Source organism: Delphinapterus leucas, chromosome 1, assembly GCF_059928025.1.
Source record: "Delphinapterus leucas isolate spDelLeu-1000000601 "Yukka" chromosome 1, BTC_Dleu_Yukka2, whole genome shotgun sequence".
NCBI classification, from domain to species: domain Eukaryota; kingdom Metazoa; phylum Chordata; class Mammalia; order Artiodactyla; family Monodontidae; genus Delphinapterus; species Delphinapterus leucas.
The window spans coordinates 74769854-74793661 of record NC_143129.1 but is presented as its reverse complement, the minus strand read 5'-3'; the positions used below and the strand labels follow the sequence as shown (position 1 = coordinate 74793661).

The 23808-nt window shown below is 45.7% G+C and overlaps 2 protein-coding genes across 2 annotated transcripts; both read right to left on the bottom strand.

Annotated features, from left to right (window-relative positions):
* Nucleotides 1–563: 563 nt before the first annotated feature.
* PIGM (phosphatidylinositol glycan anchor biosynthesis class M) lies at nucleotides 564–4240 on the bottom strand. The gene has a single exon (XM_022559753.3). The coding sequence runs from the start codon at nucleotides 3943–3945 to the stop codon at nucleotides 2674–2676; it is 1272 nt and encodes a 423-aa protein (XP_022415461.1). The 5' UTR covers nucleotides 3946–4240; the 3' UTR covers nucleotides 564–2673.
* Nucleotides 4241–14050: 9810 nt separating this feature from the next.
* KCNJ10 (potassium inwardly rectifying channel subfamily J member 10) lies at nucleotides 14051–16123 on the bottom strand. The gene has a single exon (XM_089912974.1). The coding sequence runs from the start codon at nucleotides 15465–15467 to the stop codon at nucleotides 14241–14243; it is 1227 nt and encodes a 408-aa protein (XP_089769100.1). The 5' UTR covers nucleotides 15468–16123; the 3' UTR covers nucleotides 14051–14240.
* Nucleotides 16124–23808: the final 7685 nt, after the last annotated feature.

Sequence of the window (23808 nt, the reverse complement as noted above, 5' to 3'; positions counted from 1 at the left end):
CCCCTGCATTGGCAGGCGGACTCTCAACCACTGCGCCACCAGGGAAGCCCTCTCTGCATCTTTTAAGAAACACCTGCAGTTCTTTGGTAGAGAATTTCTTGTAAGGCAGGATCTGCAGTTCCCTCCAAATATCCCAACAGAACTCCACCGACTTCTAAGAATGTTAAGGGAGTGATCTAAAACATGCAAAATGTTTAACGTCTTATGATGCATTTACAATGTGAACATCTGCGTGACAGAATATTATTCAGCAATTTCAATGTAAGTAGGAAGAGTAAAGCACAACAAAGAATGTTAAAGTAAAAAAATAATAATAATAAGGAAATGAATAAGTAAGTACACTTGTGACTATTAAAAGACTAGTCAGGGGGGCTTCCCTGGTGGCGCAGTGGTTGAGAGTCCGCCTGCCGATGCAGGAGACACGGGTTAGTGCCCCGGTCTGGGAAGATCCCACATGCCGCGGAGTGGCTGCGCCTGTGAGCCATGGCCGCTGAGGCTGCGCGTCCGGAGGCTGTGCTCCGCAACAGGAGAGGCCACAACAGTGAGAGGCCCGCGTACTGCAAAAAAAAAACCAAAAAAATTAGTCAGGGATACCAAAAAGACAATTATAATGAGATGTTGGAATTCTATTTCTGTTTCCATTTTTCCACTAGTTCTACCAGAAAAAAATTTTTTTAATTATCATTATAAAGGAATGAAGGGAAAAGAACGGTAAGAATGCCTTGGCTGGAAGGCCACTAATGAACAATCACATACAAAGAGCCCTTAAGATAATACCTAATGTGGGATATGAAAAAAGATGTTATAAGCAAGGTCACCATCCTCAACAATTAATTGTCTCTGCTATTTTCACCCTAACAGCAATCCATGCAAAGCCACCCATTCATCCCTTCTTTCCAATGGTGGGTCCTAAAAGGTATCCATCTAAGAAGTGCTGCCAGTAATAGCATTCTTAATTGTGACCTGCCTACAGACATCTTATTCTCAGAGGCTTTTTAGGCCTGAACTGACATGAAATATACTACTTCTCTGGAGGTTTTTGTTATTCTGTTTAACTGTGAAAGAACAATGTTGTTAAATTACTCATCTTTTAATATCAAAATAATAAACTCAAACTCACTCATTGCTAATGCATTTTAGAGTGTTAGGGAGTCGCCACCTAGATAGGCTATTTTTTTAAAATTATTTTTTAGCTTGCTTGTTTGAAACTCACAAAGCATTTTTTCCTAGAAATATTATAGTAATAAGGTAAATGGATCTGGCCATCAAAGCCTCATTTCCACACTCTCTCCCTCAATTTCCTGGTCTAAAAGACTAATGGCTATTAGAATGCTTCTTATGCTTTCCAGGAGCCTCCCATGCAGGCCTCCATTCCTATCATGGAATTTCACAAGTAAGGAATTTGTAAGCTGGGAAATGCCTTATTAACAATTTAATATTTTACCACCTAAAACCTACTAATCATTTTTACAACACTGATAACATTTGATTAACTTAAACTCTAAATGAAAAATGTTTTTTAGCAACCAGCAAATTAAAAACAAAGGGGTAAAAGCGAGTTCTAAAATGTCCTTACAGTGTGTGACCTCAAACATATAAAGCAAGATGCTATTTTAAAATACGTTGAAAAGTTTAAAGATGGATGAATTTAAATTTAATCCTTTTTGTAAAAAACCAAACAGCAGTCTATTACCACTGGGACTAAGCACTGAAAAACTAAGTTATAAAACAAGTACATGAAACATGACTACAATTTAAATTCTTTGGATTCTTTATCTTCTAAGCCCCCACTTTTAATACAGAATTAACTTTCCCAACCTAAGCACAGCATCATTATTTAACACTTCATATCTAAAAGCTGTACTTTAGGAACATTTTATGAGTTTTCAGTTATCAAGAAAGCTTCAGAACGAAAAAGTGGGAGTTAAAAGATAAGACAGCTTCAGATAGTACCACAGTATAAATACTGGAACAAATACTGGCTTAGAATTTTATGTTTTTTGACTTTATGTTTCCTCTATTTTCTACAAAAACCTTTTAGCATCTGATAATTTCATCAGCCCTTCTGTTTTTTTAATTGCTTTTTAATTTAGCCTAATAATTTTTTTTGGCTGCGTTGGGTCTTTGTTGTTGGGCGCAGGCTTTCTCTAGTTGAGGTGAGCGGGGGCTACTCTTCGTTGTGGTGCACGGGCTTCTCATTGCGGTGGCTCCTCTTGTTGCAGAGCACGGGCTTTAGGCGCATGGGCTTCGATAGTTGTGGTTCACGGGCTCTAGAGCACAAGCTCAGTAGTTGTGGCACACGGGCTTAGTTGCTCCGCGGCATGTGGGATCTTCCCGGACCAGGGCTCGAACCTGTGTCCCCTGCATTGGCAGGCGGGTTCTTAACCACTGCGCCACCAGGGAAGCCCCAGCTTTTCTGTATTCAAACTAGTAACCTTTACTTCCCATCATGTCCCAGATAAATGAGTCCTGAGATTTCCTAAAGGGTGGACCTCAGTTACTGAGTCCCCTTTATAAGGCAAATATTCATTTAAATTTGTTGGAATAGGGTTTTATGCTCTAAACTGAAGTTTCACTAGAGTGCTTAGGATGTTCAAAAAAATTCTTTCCAAAGCTCTCTTTGGTCCATTCATAACAATCAGAACGCAAGTTGCAGAAGAACTGGAGCATCTATCAGTCATATTTGGTTCTGTCTGTCAGGGGTTCCTCCTCGTAATGGGAAATGATTTGAATGAGGATGGAACAGTTGATAAGGAGGAAGAACAAACCAGCTAACCAGATAAACAGAAAGGTGTTCTTTCCTTGAAACTCAAGAACATAAGCAGGAGCCAGCCATAAGGCCTGCCCTATGAACCATAACATCAGGAGAACCACAGCTCTTCTCCAAGGCATTCTCACTAGTGGCATCACAAGAGGCAGGAGGCAGAGGTACCAAAGAAAGTACTGGGAGGTGCAGACTTTGTTAAATGTCACAAAAATAGACGTATGAAGAAAACAACAAAAGGCAAGGTCTCTGTAATAAGCGAAAGACACTGCTGAAAGCAAGATGAATTGCGGCAGGAATGCAGCAATTCCCAGGGAAAAACTCCACTTGCTCTCTGCGGTCAAATACAGCATGTAGAAGTATGGAGAGAAGTTGTGACGGATATCCCGCCTGGTCAGGTGATAAAGGTAGGTGTGCTCCAAAAACTCCCAACCATATTTGTAGTAAAAACCGAAGCTCAGGGCAAAAAACGTGAGGCCAGCAATGGCTACGAAGTGCAGCACAGCCCGATTACACAGCCTCTTCAGGAATTCATACAGACGAGCCTGGGAAGAATACCGGGATTGACGGAGGCCTTCGTCACTGTCGCGTTCCGGAAGCAAGTGGAGTGCTATGGGAAGGATATAGGTCACCGGATACATCTTCAAATGCACTGCGAAACCATAGAACACAGCGGCACACGCGACGAGCCTTTTTTCTATTAGGTACAGGGTCATAAGCACCAGGGAGGAGACGATTGAGTCCGCATTGCCTCGGCTGGACACCGCCATAGGTAGGGGGTTAAGAAGCCAAAAGACACAGTAACCGCAAGCCTGGCGGCGACCCAGCCCCTTAAGAAGCAGTAGCCGGTATACGAGGTAGGCGGTGAGGAGGTCGAAGCTGACGAAGAGAAACTTTCCAAAGAGTTCATTGAGATAGATATTGGGAGTGAGGAACCACCCCAGCAGCGGAGTGTAACGGTACGTCGCCCTCAGGTAAGGGGAGCGCCCTTCCGTGACGAAACGCGCGGCGTCGGTGAAGACCTGGTAGTCGATGTCTGTATACCTCACGAGCAGGGTCCGGTCCTGGAAGAGCCCATAGAAAACCAGGGCCACTCGGGCAAGAAAGGCCACGCCAAATACCCCGGCGGGGGACACCCACAGGTTCAGGAACCACTCTCCCGAGGGCGTGGTCGGGCTCATGATCTGACTGCACCACAGCAGCTCAGTCCCCAGCTCTAAACTGCCTTGGAAGGTCTAACCTTAGCTGCGGTTCCTTGCTTCAGCTTGCCGGCACTACTCCCACCAGCTAGACTGCCAACCGAAACAACTGCGGGACGACAACTTCCGGCAGGAAGGCCCGCCCCCGTCCTGTTTCCGGTCGCACGCTAGGCACTGGGTTCTTAGTGGCCCCAGCGGGAGAATTAGCTTCCTTCTGGGCAGGCTATCTCGCGTCCTCTCCACCTCCGGCGGGGGCGGGGTTTCCGGTCCGGCGACTTCAGTTTGCCCGGAAGGCCGGCGCTGGCAGGTGTTTTCACAGAGCCGGGCGCGTGTTATTTGTGGGTGACCCTCTACTTCCCCCGCCTCAACTCCAGTTGATGGAGACTGACCCCTGAACCGGAACGAGCTTCGAGCTTCATCCCTCAGGCCTGGGCCGGTGACCCGAGAGTGAAAAAAAATAGGAGTGAAGGAAAAATAAACCTGTGATGGTTTCTCATGCTTTACCTCGTCAGCTCGTGGGTAATACCGGGGGGGTTTGTGGGCTCGGGGGGCCGAGCTAGGATGAATTGAAGGGGGCCCAGAGTGTGTGCGATATTTGGGACATACTTGTATTTTGAAATTATTCGTTGTTTATCTAAATTTGAATTTACCTGGGCATCCTGTATTTTATCCCGCAAACCTTGATGGAGGGATGGGAAGGGAGAACAGGAAGCTTCGTAGGGTTCCTAAACTATATCACGCCCTCATGCCTCAGTGTCATTGTACTTGCTATTCTTTCTGTCAACGTTACCTTTCCCTCCGCAGTCACTACGTAACCCTTCAGGCCTCGGCTCAAGTGTTAACTCCTAAAAGTATATCCTGGCTCTCAGCTCACTTTTTCATCATGCACTGCGATATAGATGCCTTTCCGCTAACTGAGGGTAAACGCACAGAGACCGAAGGGCTCTAAGCTCTAGAAAATCACTCACACAGAAGCCCCTGCCCTTCTATGTAAATATAGAGTCCTGTCCATTGACTGCCCTCCCATTGCTCCAAAATTCCCTTTTGGAATGCATCCCTATATTATAGCATTTGTCAGTGATAACTTTTTTGTTTCATTTTCCTAGTTTTCTGTCAGGGCATTTTGAGTTCTTTGAGAACAGAGATTGTCTTGTTTTCTGTACCTCGGTATATAACACGTTACCAGACACAGGAGGCATTCTGTACAAGTTGAATTGATTTTTGAGGTTCCTCTTACCAGAATACCTCTGGAGTGGCATCTTTGGGGTGCTCCCAACTCCCAGTCCTTTCCTCTTTCAAATATCCTTTATCTATTTCAAGTTCTTCCCCCTTCACCCATCCCACTCCAACCTTACGCCCATGAATTTCTCACCAAGGACTCTAACCCATTAGCTCTTTCCCTTCTGTGGGCACTTATTGAACTTACAGTCTGCAATTCAGAATTTCATAATTTATTTTAGATTGTATTCATAATCCTTTCAATGAGATTGTAGGGTTTTTGAGGTTAGGGGTTATATCTTATCCTTAATTTTTAAAAATTACTCATAATTTATTGCAGTCTTAGGCACATGGTACATGTTCAGTAACTACTGACTTACCTGATTTTACAGATTGATCCTGCTTCCTAGGGGACGTCTTCTAAACTAGCATCTACTAGAGTAGATGACTCCATCCAGTCTGAACATGCAGCTCCCAGGACTACCCTCTCCATTCATCCATCATACAATTTACATTCATCCTTTGTATGAACCAAGTTAATCTCACACATTCCATATTCATATTCTGATATCTCTTTGTCTTTATCTGTACCTTGGTATAAGTATATGCCTTATGTTGATAATTACTTTTAACCGTTTTTTTTGCAGTACAGTAGCCATATATACAGTGGCAGCACATCATCATTCAAATAATGATGATGATTTCTTTTTTTTAAATGCTATTCTCACATTTAGAAATCAAATCTTAAAGATTCATGAAAGCTATAGTTTGTTTTTTTTTAATTTACTTATTTTATTTATTTATTGATGGCTGTGTTGGGTCTTTGTTGCGCACAGGCTTTCTCTAGTTGTGGCGAGCGGGGGCTACTCTTCATTGTGGTGCACAGGCTTCTCACTGCGGTGGCTTCTCTTGTTGCAGAGCAGGGGCTCTAGGCACGAGGGCTTCAGTAGTTGTGGCTCGCGGGCTCTAGAGCGCAGGCTCAGTAGTTGTGGCACACGGGCTTAGTTGCTCCGTGGCATGTGGGATCTTCCCGGACCAGGGCTCGAACCCAGGTCCCCTGCGTTAGCAGGCGGATTCTTAACCACTGCGCCACCAGGGAAGTCCATGATGATGATTTCTAATAGCCAGCTTTGTTGAGAACTTATTTGCAGTGTGTCAGTCACTGTGCTAAATACTTAACCATGTAAGGTAGATATTCCCACCTTCACAAATGAAATCAAGGCTTATGGAGATTAAGTAATTTTCCGAAGTCATATAGTCAACTAGTGGCAGAGCTGGAACTCAAAAGCAGGTCTCTCTGGCCCAGAGTATTCTTAACTACTATGTGGCTAACCTGCAAATAAAATGTTGATGATGAGTTCTAATTTCCCTCTCTGCCTCCTCTCATTGATCTCTTGTTTGAATCTTTCTGATATTTTCTGTCACTGTGATTCTATATATTTATTCTTTTCTTCTGCCAGTGATAGATAAGTGAGGGTTAGTCCCAGAAGGTAGAGAATATGGGAGGTAGATGTCAGAGGATTAATTAAGTGAGGGTTCCTCTGGTTGGGTTGGTTTAGGTAGTATGACAGAAAGGCCTCAGCTAATTTGTCCCTATAGAGCCTACCTAGTAAATTGGTGAGAGGCACCAAATTTGGGCAAATAAGGAAACAGTAAGCAACTAATCAAAAGAAACGAAGCTTGGATCAAAATGAGATGTAGATAGTGTTTGTGGGACTGAAGAGGGGACGGGAGTCCAGTAAAATTAACTGGACGTGGTATGCCAACTACTGTTACTATTTCTAGGCGAGACAGAAGTATCACGGGGTCTAAGGACGCCATATTGAGCTTTTTGCATTGGGTGTAGGGGTTCTGTTTTCTCACTTCTCCCTGAAAGGGCTGCATTTTTTCAAATGCTCAACTGTTCATTACCTCTTGAATTATTACTTACAGCCCTTCCTCATTCTCCCTTTCACTGTCTGTCTCTAGGTTTCCATTCTTTTAGAGCCAGTGGTTAGGGAAGGCACACACATGCATACCTCATCCCTAGCATCCTTAGCCAGGACCTTGGCCTTGGTCACTATGCCGTATATGCTGTCATTACCTTTTTAGATCCGTTCGCCATCTCTTCTGCCCTCTTCTGTGCATCATCACGCAGTCTCCCTTGCCCTCTGGCTTCTCATTAGAGCAAGCCAGTGGCAGGCACTAGCAGATCTTCGGCAGTGGCTGAGTTCCTCTACCTAAGGCCAAGGCTCCTGCTAAAGCTGTAGCCCTCTCCCTTCAGAAACTCTCACCAGGTTTCAATGATGGTCCCTTCAGCTTTAATACCGGTAAAGGCTTCCTACCGTTGCAAGTCCCAGGGTGCTTCACAAGCCCTTGTTGGTTTATTGACCCTGCCCACACCTTTGTAAATACTCCCTTCATTAAGTCCTGTCCAATTAGCCCTTTGAGTGTACCATCTGCTTCCTGCTGGCACTGTAATTCAGTCACCTTCTTTTTTCTTTTTCTAGATCTTGCTTATATTTCCTGCTTTGTAATTTCTTTTGAATCTATCCCTAATTCTTTTTGGGCTCAGCATCCTGCACCTTAGTCCAGACTTCAACAACTCAATTTGATAACAGTATTGACACCTGTACTCAACTAGGATCTGTGGCAATTACCTTTCCCCTAAGGTTTTGCAAGTCTCTTAACTGGTTTAGTGTCTCCTGTCTCTCAGTTCTACCGCCAGATTGTTATTCATAAACAGTACTATAATTAGATGCTTTCCTTTCTCAAGCATCTTCAATAGCTCCCAAGCCTGTGGAAAAAAATAATAATTTAGACTGACATTTAATCCCTCCATGACCCTGCCTTTTCAACCTGTTCACCTAGAAAGCCCTCTGTTCTAGGTTTTTTCAATTTAATTTTTATTTTATATTGGGGTATAGTTGATTTACAATGTTGTGTTAGTTTCAGATGTACAGCAAAGTAGTTCAGTTATACATATACATGGATCCATTCTTTTTCAGATTCTTGTCCCATATAGGTTATTACAGAATATTGAGAGAGTTCCCTGTGCTATACAGTAGATCCTTGTTGATTATATTCTAATATAATGGTTAGATGGTTAATCTCTTAAATATGCCTTTTGCTTTCTTACTGTGGTACTTTTGCCTGTGCTGTCCCACCTACAAAGAATCCTATTTCTCATCACTTATTTGTATACTATTTGTCTCTCAATGCTAGGCTCAAACCTGAACTCTCTGGACTCTTCCTAAATCTTAACTAGTGGAGATGATCTCTCCCCAAAAACGTTGGTGTTTATTGTCTGTTCTATTTTTTTAAACAGTTAATTTTGTCACGCCTTATGAAATATATTGTCTAAATCTTTTACGGTTATTTAACCAATATACCACCTCCACTGCATACTAGCTGTGTGAACTGTAGGCAAATTCCTTCCCTCCCTCTTTTCTTCCTTTCCTTCCTTCTACATTTATTGAGCATCATACATGCAGGTGCTGTGCTAAGTGCCCAGCTGTACTGGTGACCCAACACTGACAGGAATCCCAGTTACAATTACATGGCACTTAAACTCTAGTGAGTGAGGCAGACATTAGTCAAATAAATTCACAAGTAATATAAAATTGCATCTGTGACAAGTGTAATGAAAGAGGGGTACATGATGCAATCACAGCTTTTAACAGGGTTTGGTCTAAGATGGGCATACTGAGAGTTAACTTGGGAGTTGGCAGGCAGTACAGAGAGTTCCCCAGAAGGAATAGCAGGTATAAAGCCAAAAAAACCCTGTACGTACCTTGCTGGCATGTGTCATGTCTTCTGTTTCTTTGTCACTTGAATGGTACATTTCATGTAATAGGAACTCCGTTGATTTTTCTTGAATCCTGTGTCAAATGTGTTCTAACCAGACCTCTTAGATTGATACCATCCCTTGCCTAGTGCCTATCCCTGGGGAATGTTTTCCACAGAGATCTCACTGTTTAGAACATGTTGTTAATGGCATATCTGGCCCTAATGTATGCTACTTGTTATTTTATCTTATTTTCTTCACAAGTTGGCAAGTTTCTTCATATGTTATGGGACTGTATATTTCACATATCTTATATATCTCTCATGTCTTATGACTCATCCCTAAAAAACAGTGTTTCCCAAATGTTGTAGATAAGTATTCACTGACGATGGTAAGAGACCCAATTTTCTCCCTCTGTCCTTCCATTTCTGGGGAACAAGAGTCAGTGACCATAGGGGTCTGTTACTTCAATTCAGGGCTGGATATTGATAGCCAGGCCTTTTTCAGGCTATTGATAGATAAGAATAGAAGAGAAACCCACTTCTTTGAGAACTGGGCCAGGAAATGCCCAGTGATTAAATGAATAGGCATATAGAGCCTTGAGGATATATAAGGAACGACCTGCACTGTAGTGTGGCAGGGAAGTTGGGTGCATGATCACTGGCTGAAAGGGACAGTGCCTGGGTTCCAAAGCAACTTGACTTTCCTGGATTAACCTGAGCCAATTTTCAGATGTCTAGGTCTTAACTTTTTTTGTAATCCTTTAAAAACTGAGTTTAAAAGGTATTTGCTACAGGACCCTGAAGTTAATGAGGGGAGGTGTGGGAAGGGAGTTGGGGGAATGCATGATAGCACCAAAGGGGAAAGGCCTGGCTGTGTGGTCAGAAGCTCTTCCAGCACAGCTCAGTTCCACCCTCCTTTCCCAAAGGTAGGTCAGTGAGTTCAGGCCTTAGTAACAGGATTAGTTTTGTTTTGTTTTGTTTTTAACTTTTTTTTATTATTATTATTTTTCTTTGGCTGTGTTGGATCTTCGTTGCTGCGCGAGGGCCTTGTCTAGTTGCGGCAGGCGGGGGCTGCTCTTCATAGCGGTGCGCGGGCTTCTCATTGCGGTGGCTTCTCTTGTTGCAGAGCACGGGCTCTAGGCACGCGGGCTTCAGTAGTTTGGGCACATGGGCTCAGTAGTTGTGGGTCACGGGCTCTAGAGAGCAGGCTCAGTAGTTGTGGTGCACGGGTTTAGCTGCTCCTTGGCATGTGGGATCTTCCTAGACCAGGGATCGAACCCGTGTCCCCCGCATTCGCAGGCGGATTCTCAACCACTGCGCTACCAGGGAAGTCCCCAGGATTAGTTTTCATTTCTAAAAGAAGCTAGAGTGAAGAACAGAGATTCAGCCATTTTATTTAGTAACTTGTTCTGAACAGACAAGAATAAAATAAACCAAAATAACTCACATGTCTTTTTTCCTAGGTACATTTGACCTGGTTTAGTCTTTAATGCAATGAATGGAAAAATCATCCCTAGATATTTCTGCTTCAGTAGAGTTGGCCATTACTGAGCCGGAGCCCAGGCTAACTTTACAGCAAAGGTAGTGTGTTATTTTACAAATAAGCTAGGTTAACTAGCAAGGGTAAAGGACCAGGGTAGCAGCCTTGGGAGGGGGCAGTGTCCCTGGCTTGTAGCAATAGTATAACTGGCTTCCTTTCTCTTCTCGGGCCTCAGAGAGAAATCCCTGGATGGTCTTATTAGCTGACAGGTTGGGGTAGGAGGTTGGGCAGGTAATGAGGTGAAGCACAGAGTAGGGATTTCAGAAGCCTCTCCCCATCCCCTAGGGCAGCTGGTACCCGCACTCCTCATTTTCATACAGAGATACAAAGCTAAAGCACCACGCCCTCCCCCATGCTCAGATGCCAGGATTGGGACTCTTCTAGCATAGAGGGCATTCTCTTTGGGCTGCTTGCAACCATACAGAAATCTGATCCTCTGCCTTGGGAGTATCTTGGGCCCAACAGCTCTTTAGTCCTGGCATTTAGATTCTAGAGTTGAGGCTTCCCTTTAGTGCCTCCCGCACACTGAAGTGTTCAGCTTCTTAGTTGAATAGCCATCACCTCCCGGGGCTGGAGCTGCAGTTGCCCCACCCCTGCGGAAGAAGGGGAAATACAGTGTACCTTAAGAGAGGGAAACAGGATTTTTTTTTTTTAAGTGCTACAGTCACAGGACACTGCTGGGGATGGGAGCGCACAGCCTAAGTAGTAGATTCTCCTAGATTTCCTCAGATGGAGTGTCTCCCTCCTCATGTTCCTCTTATCTCCCCTCTTCCTGGTCCTGTCAGCAGCACAGGGTTTGTCAGCAACCTCATTGGAAGCCTCTTTATTTCTGAAGAGCAGCTTCCACCCCTCCCTTTCCCGTCATCAAACCTGAAAGCCTTAGTCAGGTATCTCACTTCCATGTTGAAACCAGGATCACTGGCTGTAAGTCTGGGAATCTGGGGAGTCCTACCCCCAAACCAGAGCAAGATATCTGCCCCCATGCTAAGCTCTCTGAATACTTTCTTTCTGTACATTCAGTATATTTGGTCCTATATACATCTATATACATCTCTCTACATATATATATATATATTATCTGTTTCTCTTTCTTAGATAAACCTTTCATTTATATATCATAGCTTAATTCCCTGAGCCCCCACCTACCTCTTACCTGCTAGCCCAAGTAACACTCAAGGGTTTCATTGATTTCACCAGATCCCGCAGCACCACCCTTCCTCATCTTCATACCCTGAGTATCCTCCCCCATCAGTTGTGTTGCCCGTCCTCTGAAATCTCCTCCCTTAAGATCTGTGCCCAGTGCTCTCCTGACATTCCAAGTCCATGGTTGGTGTGGTCAGGGATCCCATTTCTCATCAGACCTGGCTGCTTCTAAAGCTTGCCTGATAGCCTGAAAGATGATTTCAGCTCAGAGGAGAGGGGGGCTGTAGTCTAAAGAACCACTTAGGGTTGAGGGAGAGGGGCATTGCTCTCTGATGGGGCTTATGGGAGAATAAGCCAGGTTGTATTAAGAGGAGAGTATGATTTAAAGTGCAATTTAAAGGAAAGTGTGGAATCGTGCAGGAGAATCAAAAAGGTTAAGTCAGAAAGTGTTCTCATTTTGTTATCCAAGAATCTGAGGATTCTGGAGGCTTGGAATAGACAGCAGGGGAATGGGAAGAGAGTGTTTCCCTCAGGAGGGAAGCAGCTCTGTGCAGAAGAAACTTGATGGAGGATAACTTGCTAATGGATAAGAAGATACACACACACACACACACACACACACACATACACACACACACACGTTGAAAGAAATCAAGTGAGTCTAACATTTGAATAAAGTTGAGAGCCCAGAAGCTGGCTCTTTGCCTTCTGTTCTCTGTCTCAGATTTTCAAGTTGTTCCGGTTCTTGTTTTCTTGAGAGCTAGGTAGTAATGGTGGGGTTTACAGTAAGTAGGGAATGAAGGGTCTTCATCTTCAAGATACAGTTAGTTGAGTTCAAGGAGAGATCAATATAAGAGGATCTTGTGCAGTTGTAGTAAATGGTGACCATGGGTCCAGCCTCCAAATTTCGTGGGTTTCTCTGTGAGGCTCTGCACACAGATGCAGGTACTCATTCTGGATAAATGTGTAGCTTATAACAACTGGCTGGTCCACCTTAAATAAACTGCCACTTGATTCATACAGGGACTCTGTGCCAAACCATTTGGGGTGGGGGAGAGTGTCCCTTGGTACCTAAATGAGAACAGGAAGCACTCTTGGGATTTGGAGCTTTAGAGAAAGTTCTGGTGCCCATACACCCTTCCTGACCCCATACCACAGTCCCCATCAGGGAACAAGGAGTGGCCTGAGTCTGATCTCGTAAAGTATGCCTTTTAACTTGCCTGAAACTGGCTTCATAGCAGAGGAGAGGAGAGATGAGACTGATATTCATTTTATACTGTCTCAGGAATGGCTGAGGGAGACCATGGTTATTTGATCAGGAGGTATAATTTCCTTCCCTCCCAGCACTGCCTAACAAAATAGCTGGCACTTTTCAGAAGGGCACTGGGAGGGGTAACAGGGTGAATAGTATCTGCCAGCCACAGAGTCCTGCCTCTGCCCAAACCTTAACAAAGCATTGCCAATTCCCAGAAGCTCTATACAGCCGTCTGGAAATCGGAGAATGTACTCATCCCATTTGGTTGGTTTAACTTTCCTGGGGACTCCGTGCCCTGTGAGTCTAGTTTTAGTGGTAAGAGAGGAAGGCCCTTGCATTTTCTCCCCCTTCCTCCAAAGTTGGGTTTAGGTGAGAGTGGGCTGGGCAAGAAAGAATCAGAGAAGCCAGGGACAGTGTAATCTGGAACACCATTTCCAGACCTTTCTGTGGGGCCTGGGCGTTGGATTTTTTCGAGGGGAACATATGGGGGAAGGTCATTACTTTCATGGGACACAGGGAAACAGATTCCCCCCAGGGCTGCCTGGAGGCCAGGTTCAAGGTTTTAGACAATAGCTCTGCATTAGTCACCCCACAATGAAGAGTTCAGTATTCAGGTCAGGAGCAGGTGTGGTGGCTGTGCCTGTGTGCTTTATATCTCCCGGGTCAACTTCAGTTCTCTGGGAGCAGAGGCATCTATGTGGGAACTGGGTATCCTAAGAAAGCGTCCACTTGAGAAACTAGAAAGAGGAGAACAATGGGGACCAAGGTCCCAGGTTATAGTCAGGAGTTGCCAACAGAAATTAACTACACCATGAAAAACCCTGGCTTCTTTCAACAGGTTTTGGTAGAGACTTCAGAATAAAATGATTCTGGACTCCTATATTTCTGAGGGCACAAAACCCAAAGGGACCATCAGAGAGAGAGTCTTGCCTTAGGGAACTTGCTAAGTGGAAAGATAGGGAGGGGACTCCAGCCTCAAAGCACCAAACTTTCTGGTGGTGGTGGTGAGAGGTGGCGGGGTGGGGGGAGCCTATCCATCCAACTGCATGGTCCTCCTAATGTGAGTCTCCAGGCATGGCTGAGGCCTTCTAAGCCACTTCAGCCTAATCTTCCCTCTCCTTCCCCCATCCTGGCTTAAGGGACGTGTGCATCTTGGGGTGGAAGTGCGGTGAGGTGAAGGGAACAACGGGAGGAAGTCCAGTTGGCCTAGACTACTACAGGCCCACTGGGTTAAAGAAGAGGGAGCGGAGAAGGGTGCTTCTGGGGCTGTCCAGTAAGCCTGGGTAATATCCCTCGCCCAGGATGCCAAAAGAGGAAAGGAGACCCGAAGTGTGGGGAGGTGGGACCAAGCCATCAGACGTTGCTGACGCGCACACTAACGGCACTGCCCTCCTTCTCATCCTGCTCCCTTAATGACTCCTCCAACTTGAGCTTTTCAGGGTCTCTGTAGCGCACACTGGCGTCACGGAGGCCACTCGGAGAGGCTACTTTCACAACTTGGTCAAAAAGGCTAAAGTCTGCTATGTATTTGCCACTGGCTGACAGCGAGATGGCGGGTGTGAACTCGTAGCCCCAAAGGATCTCCTCCGGCAGATAGGAAGTGCGCACCTGGCAGGTGGCGCTGGTGGATTCCACTGTCCCACTTAGGATCAGCACCAGCTCGAAGTCACCCTCACCACTGCGGAGGGGCAGGTCTTTCAAGGGACTGGTCTCATCCACCACATGGTAGAAGGTAAGGGGCAGGATGAGGAAGGGGCTGTCAGAAGCCGTGTCCACTTGGAAAGTCACATTGACCTGGTTGAGCCGGATGTTCTCACCCTCCTTCGTCTGGTGGGTCTGAAGCAGTTTGCCTGTCACCTGGCAGCCAATGAGGAGGCTCTTACGCATGTTGGCGACTCGGATCATAAGACAGGGCTTTCCATTGTGTGCAGCTACAACCGCATGCTGGCTGAAACGGATGGTCTCCGCCCGCTTCTTGGGCCGGGCAATCTTTGCCAGGAAGGTACCCGTGATGAAGATTTCCAGGATGGTGGTGAGCACCAGCTGGGCAATAAGAAGCACGATGGCCAGTGGGCACTCCTCACTGATGTAGCGGAAGCCATAGCCAATGGTGGTCTGGGACTCAAGGGAGAAGAGGAAGGCCCCGGTGAGCGTGTGCACCTGTACCACACAGGGGGTATGGTTGGCTGGGGGTCCCAGCTCCAGCAGGTCCCCATGGGCTACAGCTACCAGATACCACACCACACCAAAGAGGAACCAGGTGCCTGCAAAGGTTGCAGAGAAAAGCAGAAGCTTGTAGCGCCACTGCATGTCAATGAAGGTTGTCCACAGGTCCTTGAGGTAGAGGAAGCGCTTGTCAGCAATGTGCTCCATTCTCACATTGCTGCGGCCATCTTTTGTCAGGACTCTCCTCCGTCGTATCCCTGGGCCCATTAGGGGCCGGCTTTCTGTCTGAGTGGTTTGGCTGTAATACACCTTGGCAACCGACGTCATCTGCAGAGAGCAAGACAGCATAATGAGCGGTATTGCAAAAATCCAGCAACTCCCAGCCACCATCCAATGGGAAGGAAGAAGAAACATTCATTTTAGTGCCACTGATTTGTCCTCTTACTAGCAAATGTTTACTGAGCACTTGCTATATGCCAGGCACTGTAGTGCAAGATGCTGGAAGGTCAAAGATGAATCTGACAGCATCGTTGCTCGCCAAGAACTCACAGCATAGTGAGAAAGATTCATGTTCAGTAAGCAAACAATTGCAGTACAGTCTGACATTTGTGATTCTTAGGAGAAGCAGAGAAGAAAGAGTAATAAGCTCACAGTTCCTTGAAGGTGGGAGTGAGACTAAAGAGGGCTCTACTGGTCTCCATTCACCACAAAACCAGTTCCGTGAAGATCTCTAATTCTGAAATAGGATCCCTCCCCACCCTCAAGAATGGCAGCAGCAAGAAAGACTATCCTGTTGAACTCTTTCCAAGCCAGTCCCCCTTAACACACACATGCCCTTAATTTCTCCATTCTCTCCCCTACCTCCACGTCAGTACTCACTGGTGATACAAAGATATTTGCCTGGCTCAGAAGATAGCAGAAACTACCCATTCTTCTACCCCTTAGGATGTTCTCTAAGCACCCTGCCCATTTCGCTATTATTATGATCATTGTCATTATCATTATTATTGTCATCATCTATTTGCATCTTCTGGGGAAATTAGGTCTGGGTTAGGGTCTGGGGTGGTGTTGGGAAGAGCACAGACAGAACTGAGCAAAAATAAACGAGTGATGGTGGGGGCTTCCCTGGTGGCGCAGTGGTTAAGAATCTGCCAATGCAGGGGACACGGGTTCGAGCCCTGGTCCGGGAAGATCCCACATGCCGCAGAGCAACTAAGCCCATGTGCCACAACTACTGAAGCCTGCGCACCTAGAGCCCGTGCTCAGCAACAAGAGAAGCCACTGCAATGAGAAGCCCGCGCACCACAGTGAAGAGTAGTCCCTGCTCTCCGCAGCTAGAGAAAGCCCGTGCGCAGCAATGAAGACCCAATGCAGCCAAAAATAAATAAATAAATGTATTAAATAAATAAATAAACAAGCGATGGTGGAGGAAAAACATCAAACTGAAGCCTCCTGGCAGCATAGGAACATTTTCCCAAGGACTGGGAGAAATGCCAGGTTGTAGGTGGCAAAATTGTCTTGACTGAGTGAAGTAGAAGAGTTAGGAGTGTATGTTAGTTTGTGGCTATGTCTGCACAAGTTCAAATTCAGGATTGCTATTTACTCTGATAGTAGAAAGTGGGACAAGGCTCTGAAATAGGAGACAACTCACTTAATACAAAGTGCCTGGCACCCCTGCCCAAGGAATAACTTGTACTTTTCCATCAGAGAAAGAATTGCAATCACTTGAGCCCTTGGACTCTGGATCTGATGGCCAGACCTTCTGGGAAGGAGCAGGTGACCTCTGGGGAATTTTAGTTCTTCTTGGAGAACACAGAGTGGCTCATCACGTTCTCCATTCCGAGAAGTCTATACCACTGCATTTTATCATTCTCCTTCACCCTGCCCTTATTCTATATTCCCATGGCCTTACCCCTGGGAAACTCTAAATTATTCGGGTCCATTCATATATCCACCCAAGCAGACACTAAATTGGAAATCACCAACAGACGAGAATCCCAGAATATTCAGAGGCAACCTGAAGCCCATTTTACACCACCCACTTGGAACTTGCATACACATGAGACTCCTTGGCCAGAACTGGATGCCATCCACTTCCCAATATCCTTGGCTACTTTGGAGCAAGAGGGAGGCTTTGTAATTCTGAAGTTTGAAGAATTCTTATTTAGAGCCCAAGTGAAGCCCCGTTCAGTACTCAATAGTAGTAATATTAATAAAAGAAACAACCACCACAAAGCTTGCATCTATGTACCATTCAAAGTTTACACATTAGCATGCCTTCTCATTTGACCCTCAAACTCGCGAAAAGATGTGAAACCTCTACAGGAGATTTTGAGGAACAGGGGAATCTAAAACAGATTCTAGAGAACAAAGGAAGTGCTGGAAAGTTGTGGATAAGTGAACATAATTTTAATTTTCAAAAAGAAAAATGAAGTACATTTCACAAACTACAGACAAACAGATAAGGTATCAACCGCAGGCAAGATTCTAGAACGGAACATTAAGATAGTGGATTCTTGGGCAGAGTGGGGGAAAGGTAGTTATCAGTAGGACCCAGCCTGGGGTTACTAAGAACAAGTAACATCTCATCACGCTAACTTAATTTCCTTCTATGACAAGGTTACTAAGTTGGCAGATCAGAGAAAGTGCATCTAAGCAAGATTTTAACAAGATCTCAAGTTAGGTCCTTGGGGATACGACAGAGAAAAATGAACAGAATGCTTCTCTAATTAGGTGACTTAAAAAATCAGGGCTTCCCTGGTGGCGCAGTGGTTGAGAGTCCGCCTGCCGATGCAGGGGACACGGGTTCGTGCCCCGGTCCGGGAGGATCCCACATGCCGTGGAGCGGCTGGGCCCGTGAGCCATGGCCACTGAGCCTGCGCGTCCGGAGCCTGTGCTCCACAACGGGAGAGGCCGCAGCGGTGAGAGGCCCGCGTACCGCAAAAAAATAAATAAATAAAAATTAAAAAATCAGTGTTACTGGTGAGTGGATCATGATAGCCTGGAATCAATTTTCTAGCAATGTACCACAGAGCATTATCTTTGGCCTTGCCCTAGTCGATGGTCTTAACACTAATTTTATTCAAAAATATGGAACACATGGCCATCAGTTATGCAGATGACACAGAGCTGGGACGGACTGCAAATGAAAGGTCTGAGGCAGAATTAGGATCCAAAAGGAGCCAGAGGAGTGGGCCAAATCGAGCAAAAAGGATAAATGTTGGATTACATTTGGGTCCAAAAATTACCTGAGCAAGTTCTGCGTTGGAAAGATGTGATCTCGTAAGCAGAACCATGAAAATGAAATTAGGCATTTTAGCAGAAAGTAATCCAGTGTGAGTTATCTACATGTTTTGGTTGCCAAAAAAAGCAATGCAATCTTAAGCTGCCTTAGTTGAATTAAAGTATCTAGAATAAAATAAGGATTCAGTTGATTCTGCTCTGTTGATCCCACATCTGCAGTATTGAGTCTCAAGGAGCAATCAGGACATGAGAGGATTCAGAACCAAATCATATGAGACGTGTTTGAAGGAAACGGGGAACTTTACTTGGGAGGAGAGACGATCTGAGGGATATGAAGGCTATGTGAGAATATTTGGTTTGAAGGGCTGCCATGTGAACAAAGGTTTGGATTTGTTCTTTGAGCTCCAAGGGGAACAACCAGGACCAGTGAGTTCAAACCCCTGAGAAAAAGATTCCAGACTGATATGAAGAACATTGTAACAAATGTAGAAAGAGCATCTCAAAAGGTAGAGAGTACCCTGCCCCCAGTGGTGTTCAAGGACAGGTTGGACGAGCGCTTTGCAGAGATTCTAGAGAGGAGATTAAAGTTTTGGGTGGGAAGGTTAAAGATTGTTTTTAAGTTTCCAACTACATTTATAGAGGATCAAGATGCCTGCCTCCTCCCCATCTCTACCCCGCCCCTTCTACCATGACATCCAGAGATCCCACATCAAAGCCCTAGCTTTGTCTGTGCCGAAGAGAGACTCTGTATATCTGGGGAAATGGAAGCTCTTGGGGCCCAAGGAAAGTCTTGCTTATCGTTCCCAAGATAATAGTCTATGATTATATATCATTTTACAGTTTATGAAACATGTAATTTGACCCCCACACCATGAGGTAAGTAGGAAAGGCATCATTAGAAACTAAGGTTCAGAGAGATTTGCTCCAAGTAGTTTTGGAACCAGAACTCAGGTCTTCTGGCTTCTGATCCAGAACTTTTAAATTGTAGCAACTGCTTCTGTGCATCCCAGGTTCATTCTCACAGTCTCTCGGTTTCAGGAGGTGCCTCTGTGGTCCCCGGTATAGAGGATCACAGCTGAGACAGAGAAGACAGAGCCCGGAGCTTCCAGAGCCCAGCGTTAAGGCTACAGATTCGGGGCACCGGAGATTTTGGTACTGGCTAGACCTCTTTGTTGTGATTGCCACCTCCAGCTGTGTGCCTGCTGTTGCCAGCCTTTGTATCTGCCTCCTCCAGCTATTATCTGCTGCTCCCAGCTGCTGTGCCACCTCCCAGAGCCAGGCAGCTTTGTTCTCCCCGGTAGTGAGAGTCAGCAGCAGATAAACAATCAGCCACACTCCACCCCCCGGGCCCCTGGGAAGGGAGCAGGCCAGAGTTCTGGAAATGGTTTGTTGCTGCCCCACCTGAAACACACAAACTCTCTCCTCTAGAGGGTGCTGTTTCCCCCAAAACAGTCCCAGCCAGATACCAGGGACAGTAGCTGAAGAATTCTGAAAAAAAAGCAGCCTCTGAGTGGTCAGAAGAGAAACAGACACAATCACCTTCCTTCTCCTCTAAAAATTAAACTAATGAGTCCCTAAAACAAAAGCCAGTCACACCTACAGTGATGTCCAGCAGGTTCCCTCAGCAAATAACTCTCCCTCCTTCTGCTTCCTGCCTGCAGACTGACCTAGAGCTTTCTTTCTTTACCTGAGTCATTTGTTCTCCAGAATGAATGGATTTATCAGAGCCCTTCTTGAGTACAGGACTGCTCTGCAGTACAGACACTCCTCTTGTGAGTAAAACTGATCCCCGCTCCCCACTGCTCTGAGCATGGCACTCAAGGCCCTTCATGATTTGGTCTCTGCCTCCTTCTTGGCTTTGGTCTTGCCACTCTTCCACACGTATCGTAGACTCCAGCTCCACAAAGCACCTCGCTGTTCATCCCTTCTACCCTTGGACCCGCTTTTGCACTGGACCCGCTCCGTGCCCACCTGATGACCTCCAGCTTATTTTTCAAAACTCACTCAAGTGTTAGTTGCCCCTTTGGAAGCCTCCCTGACCCTCGAAGAAATAGCTCATCTTCTCTACCTCCCCGCCCCCAGCATGGGTTTACTAAGCATGGTTTGTACACATTCCTATTTTCAAACATCATCGTGCTTTGCAATGGTTTGTTTACCACTGTTTGCCATCTGTGAGTTCTCAATTTAAGCCCACAGACTGTGAACGTCACCTGTTTCCCCAGTACCAAGTGCAGTTTGTTAAGAAAGACTGAGTAAAGGGATGACTGGAAGCCTGATTTAGAGAGACAGAGGCCTGAGTCAGAGCTGCAGCCTTGGTCTGCCTCACGGACTCTGCTCATGTGCAAATGTTTGCGATTTCTTTTTTCTAAAGATGGGAGAGAGCAAGCCCCAAGGCACTGGTCCCAGCTCCCTCTGGGTTCGCTGTCCCCTTTGCTGGAAGATGAAGGAGGAAAACAAGCCTTGTTTGGGAATAGCTGTGGGCATAGGGGCAGACTCTGTCAAATTGAGTGACCAGAAAGGATGCTTCAGCCCCTCCGCGGGGCAGTGGTGGAGGGGGCAGGTTAGAGCTGTGCACCTTCTCCTGAAACCTGTCAGGCTGGGGTAGGGAGGGGTGGTGGGCAGGGAAGCAGCCCTGAGCAAAGAGCTTTATCTGTTCTCTCTGTGGCAAGAGCAACCTGAATGAAGAAGCTTTGGGGCACGAATCCTAAATGCATCCACCTCCACGTGTGAATGAATCCTTTCTTCTCTACCCCTGCCTCTCTTTGGTTTCCTAAATAGTTAACGGTGCCATCATCCTTTGAAAATCTAGGGATTATCTCAAACTCCCCTCCTTCCACATCTCATCTCAATATTCATTGGATGCCACGAGCTGTGGATTTGTTACTTGTGTCTCTTCCCCTTCATTTCACTGTCTTACGTTAGGTCCTTCACACCTTTTTGCTGAATCATCATTCTCCTACACATCTCCTGTCTCTATTCTTTCTCTCCCCAAATCCTTCCTACGCTACTACTGGATCACGCTTCCTCAGTTACACCTCTGATCACAAATCAGTGCACATGTATCCACCCCTTCACAAAGCACTTTCACATTTTATTCTCATGGAATTCCTGTAAGGTATTAAGATTACAATCCTTAGTTTATGAATGAAGAAACTGAAGCTCCGAGAGACGATGTGACTTGGTAAATCGAGATCTTCGGCCTCCCAAACCTCTCTGCCTCCAAACTCCACTTGTCCTTATACTGTAACTATCTCAAATCCTTCCCCAACTCAATCCCTTCTACCTTTGGGTTTAGGTTTGACAGGTAATGTGTCCACTAGCTATCAAAGAGAAGCCAAACTCAGTCTGACACAGTTGCATGGTCTGCTTCTACACCTCATTCCAGCCTTATTTCCTGCCTCATCTCTCCTATGGCAAACTTCAGACAAACCAACTGTCCCCTGCTCCCTGTCGTATACACCCATGCTTTCCTGCTTTCACGTGATTGTTCATGCTTGTCTCTTTTCCCGACCTCCCTTTCTCCTTGTCTCTACATAGCCATGACATCTTTCAGAGCCCAGTTCAAATGACTCCTCTTCCAGGAAGTCTTCTCTGATCCCCACAGCCTTAAGTAAGGCCTCTCTTTTCTGAATATATGTATTATATATATCTCCATCTATATCTCTTATGGCACATCTACTTGGTATAGCATGTGTCTTCTACTACAAAGAAGCTTACTAAAATAAGGATTCAGCCATAATACGTTTTGATGAGTCTGATATATGATTAACACAATGTATGACACATAGTAGGTGCTCAAGAAGTAGTTTATGAGTGAATAAATGAGCAGAAGGGGGCTCCCAAATCACTCCAGGTGTAGGGGCCAATCTAAGAGCACTGGGAACGGACTCCATCCTCCAGGAGGACTAAGGATATGTGGAAGCTCTTGGCCTGGGTACAACAGATGGAACTTCACTCTGGTCCAGGGCCTCTCTCCCTCTGGGGCCTTCTCACTCCCCCTTCTTGTTTGTGTCTTCTCTTGATTTTTCTTATGATGTTTTCTCTTTTTCCTTGTATCCACAGAAACCCCAATAACTAATTATAGACACTAATAGATATACAAACAAACCAAATGCCCTCATCTGCAATGATGCTGCCCACCACACAGGAAGATCCATGCAGTCTCAGTTGTATTTTCATGCATTTATACAATAAACATTTACAGGGTGCCAGATTCTAAACAAGACACTTGAATTATGGAGGTGAATTAGGTGTGGATTCTGGCCTTGAGGACCTTACAGTCTATTAAGGGAGACAACCACATAACAGGCAAGAAGTGATAAGTGCCGTGGAATAGGGACCCATGAAGTGCTGAGGGACTTTGCAAAGGGAAAGGTGACATCTAGCTCAAGGGGGTGGGGCTGAGAAGGTAATGAAGTGTACTGATTGAGAACCTGTTAGGTGCTAGGCACTGGGCTAAGTTGTTGGGGATATTTTAATGTTAGCTCATATAATTCCTCAAACAACCCTGTAGGAATGTTATTATCCCCACTTATTACTAGGTTGTTATGAGTAAGTAACAACCAGGAGTTGAGTTTTTTCCTCCATACCTGACTGTCTCACTCAGGGGAGATTATATAGAGGAAGGTGGCATTGGGACTGGGCCTGAAGGATAGGCAAGATTTGGACCCTTGGAGACTGGAGTTTGGGGGTGTCAAAGAGCAGGCACGTCCAGGGAAGGGAGCAGTACAAGCAAAAGGTATAGCATTGAGTAGATTCAGGGCCAGCAGGGGATAGGAGCCAATCATTTTGGTTGAAGTGTTGGGAGCACATGAAAGACTTAACAGGACAAATCGGGAAAACAATGATGGGCTCTGATCCCACAACACCCTCCTGCCTTGTGGCCACTAGAATGAAGGGTGAGAGCCACACGGCGTGGGTGTGGAGCCCCATGCCTCCCACAGGGATCAGATGCAGGGACTTGGCCTCCTCTTCATGGTGCTCTAGCCGCATACCCTTTCACAGAGCCACTGGGTGAGTTTTCTCTTTTGACCATGGAGTACTTCTTCCTGATGTTTGGTTCAAGGAAATGGAAGAAGAGAGAAGGAGAGCAACTATCATTTACTGAATGCCTAGTTTAGACCAGCACTTCACATTTCATCTTTGCAACAACTCTGGGGAACAGAGTTTTTATCTTCACAGTTACTTATGAAACTGGGGTTCAGAGAGCCCAGGCAATGCAACATACAAGAAGCAGAGCTGAGATTAGTACCTAGTTCGGGCTGCATTACAAAGTCCTTTCCACTATAGCTTCAGGTTAATACTATATACTGAATTTGCCTTTGATGAGCAAATTCCACACTCCACAAGCAGACAAGATGGACACCTAGCGCATGATAGGGGTCTAGCAGGAACCAGCCAGGTGTGAAGAATTCACCAGCAATGACACCCAGGGTGCATCTGATGGTTAGAGGTGATACTCTTTTGTTATGATTGTTCCATCTCAGTGCTCCTCTCCTAGGTTTGCATGGCA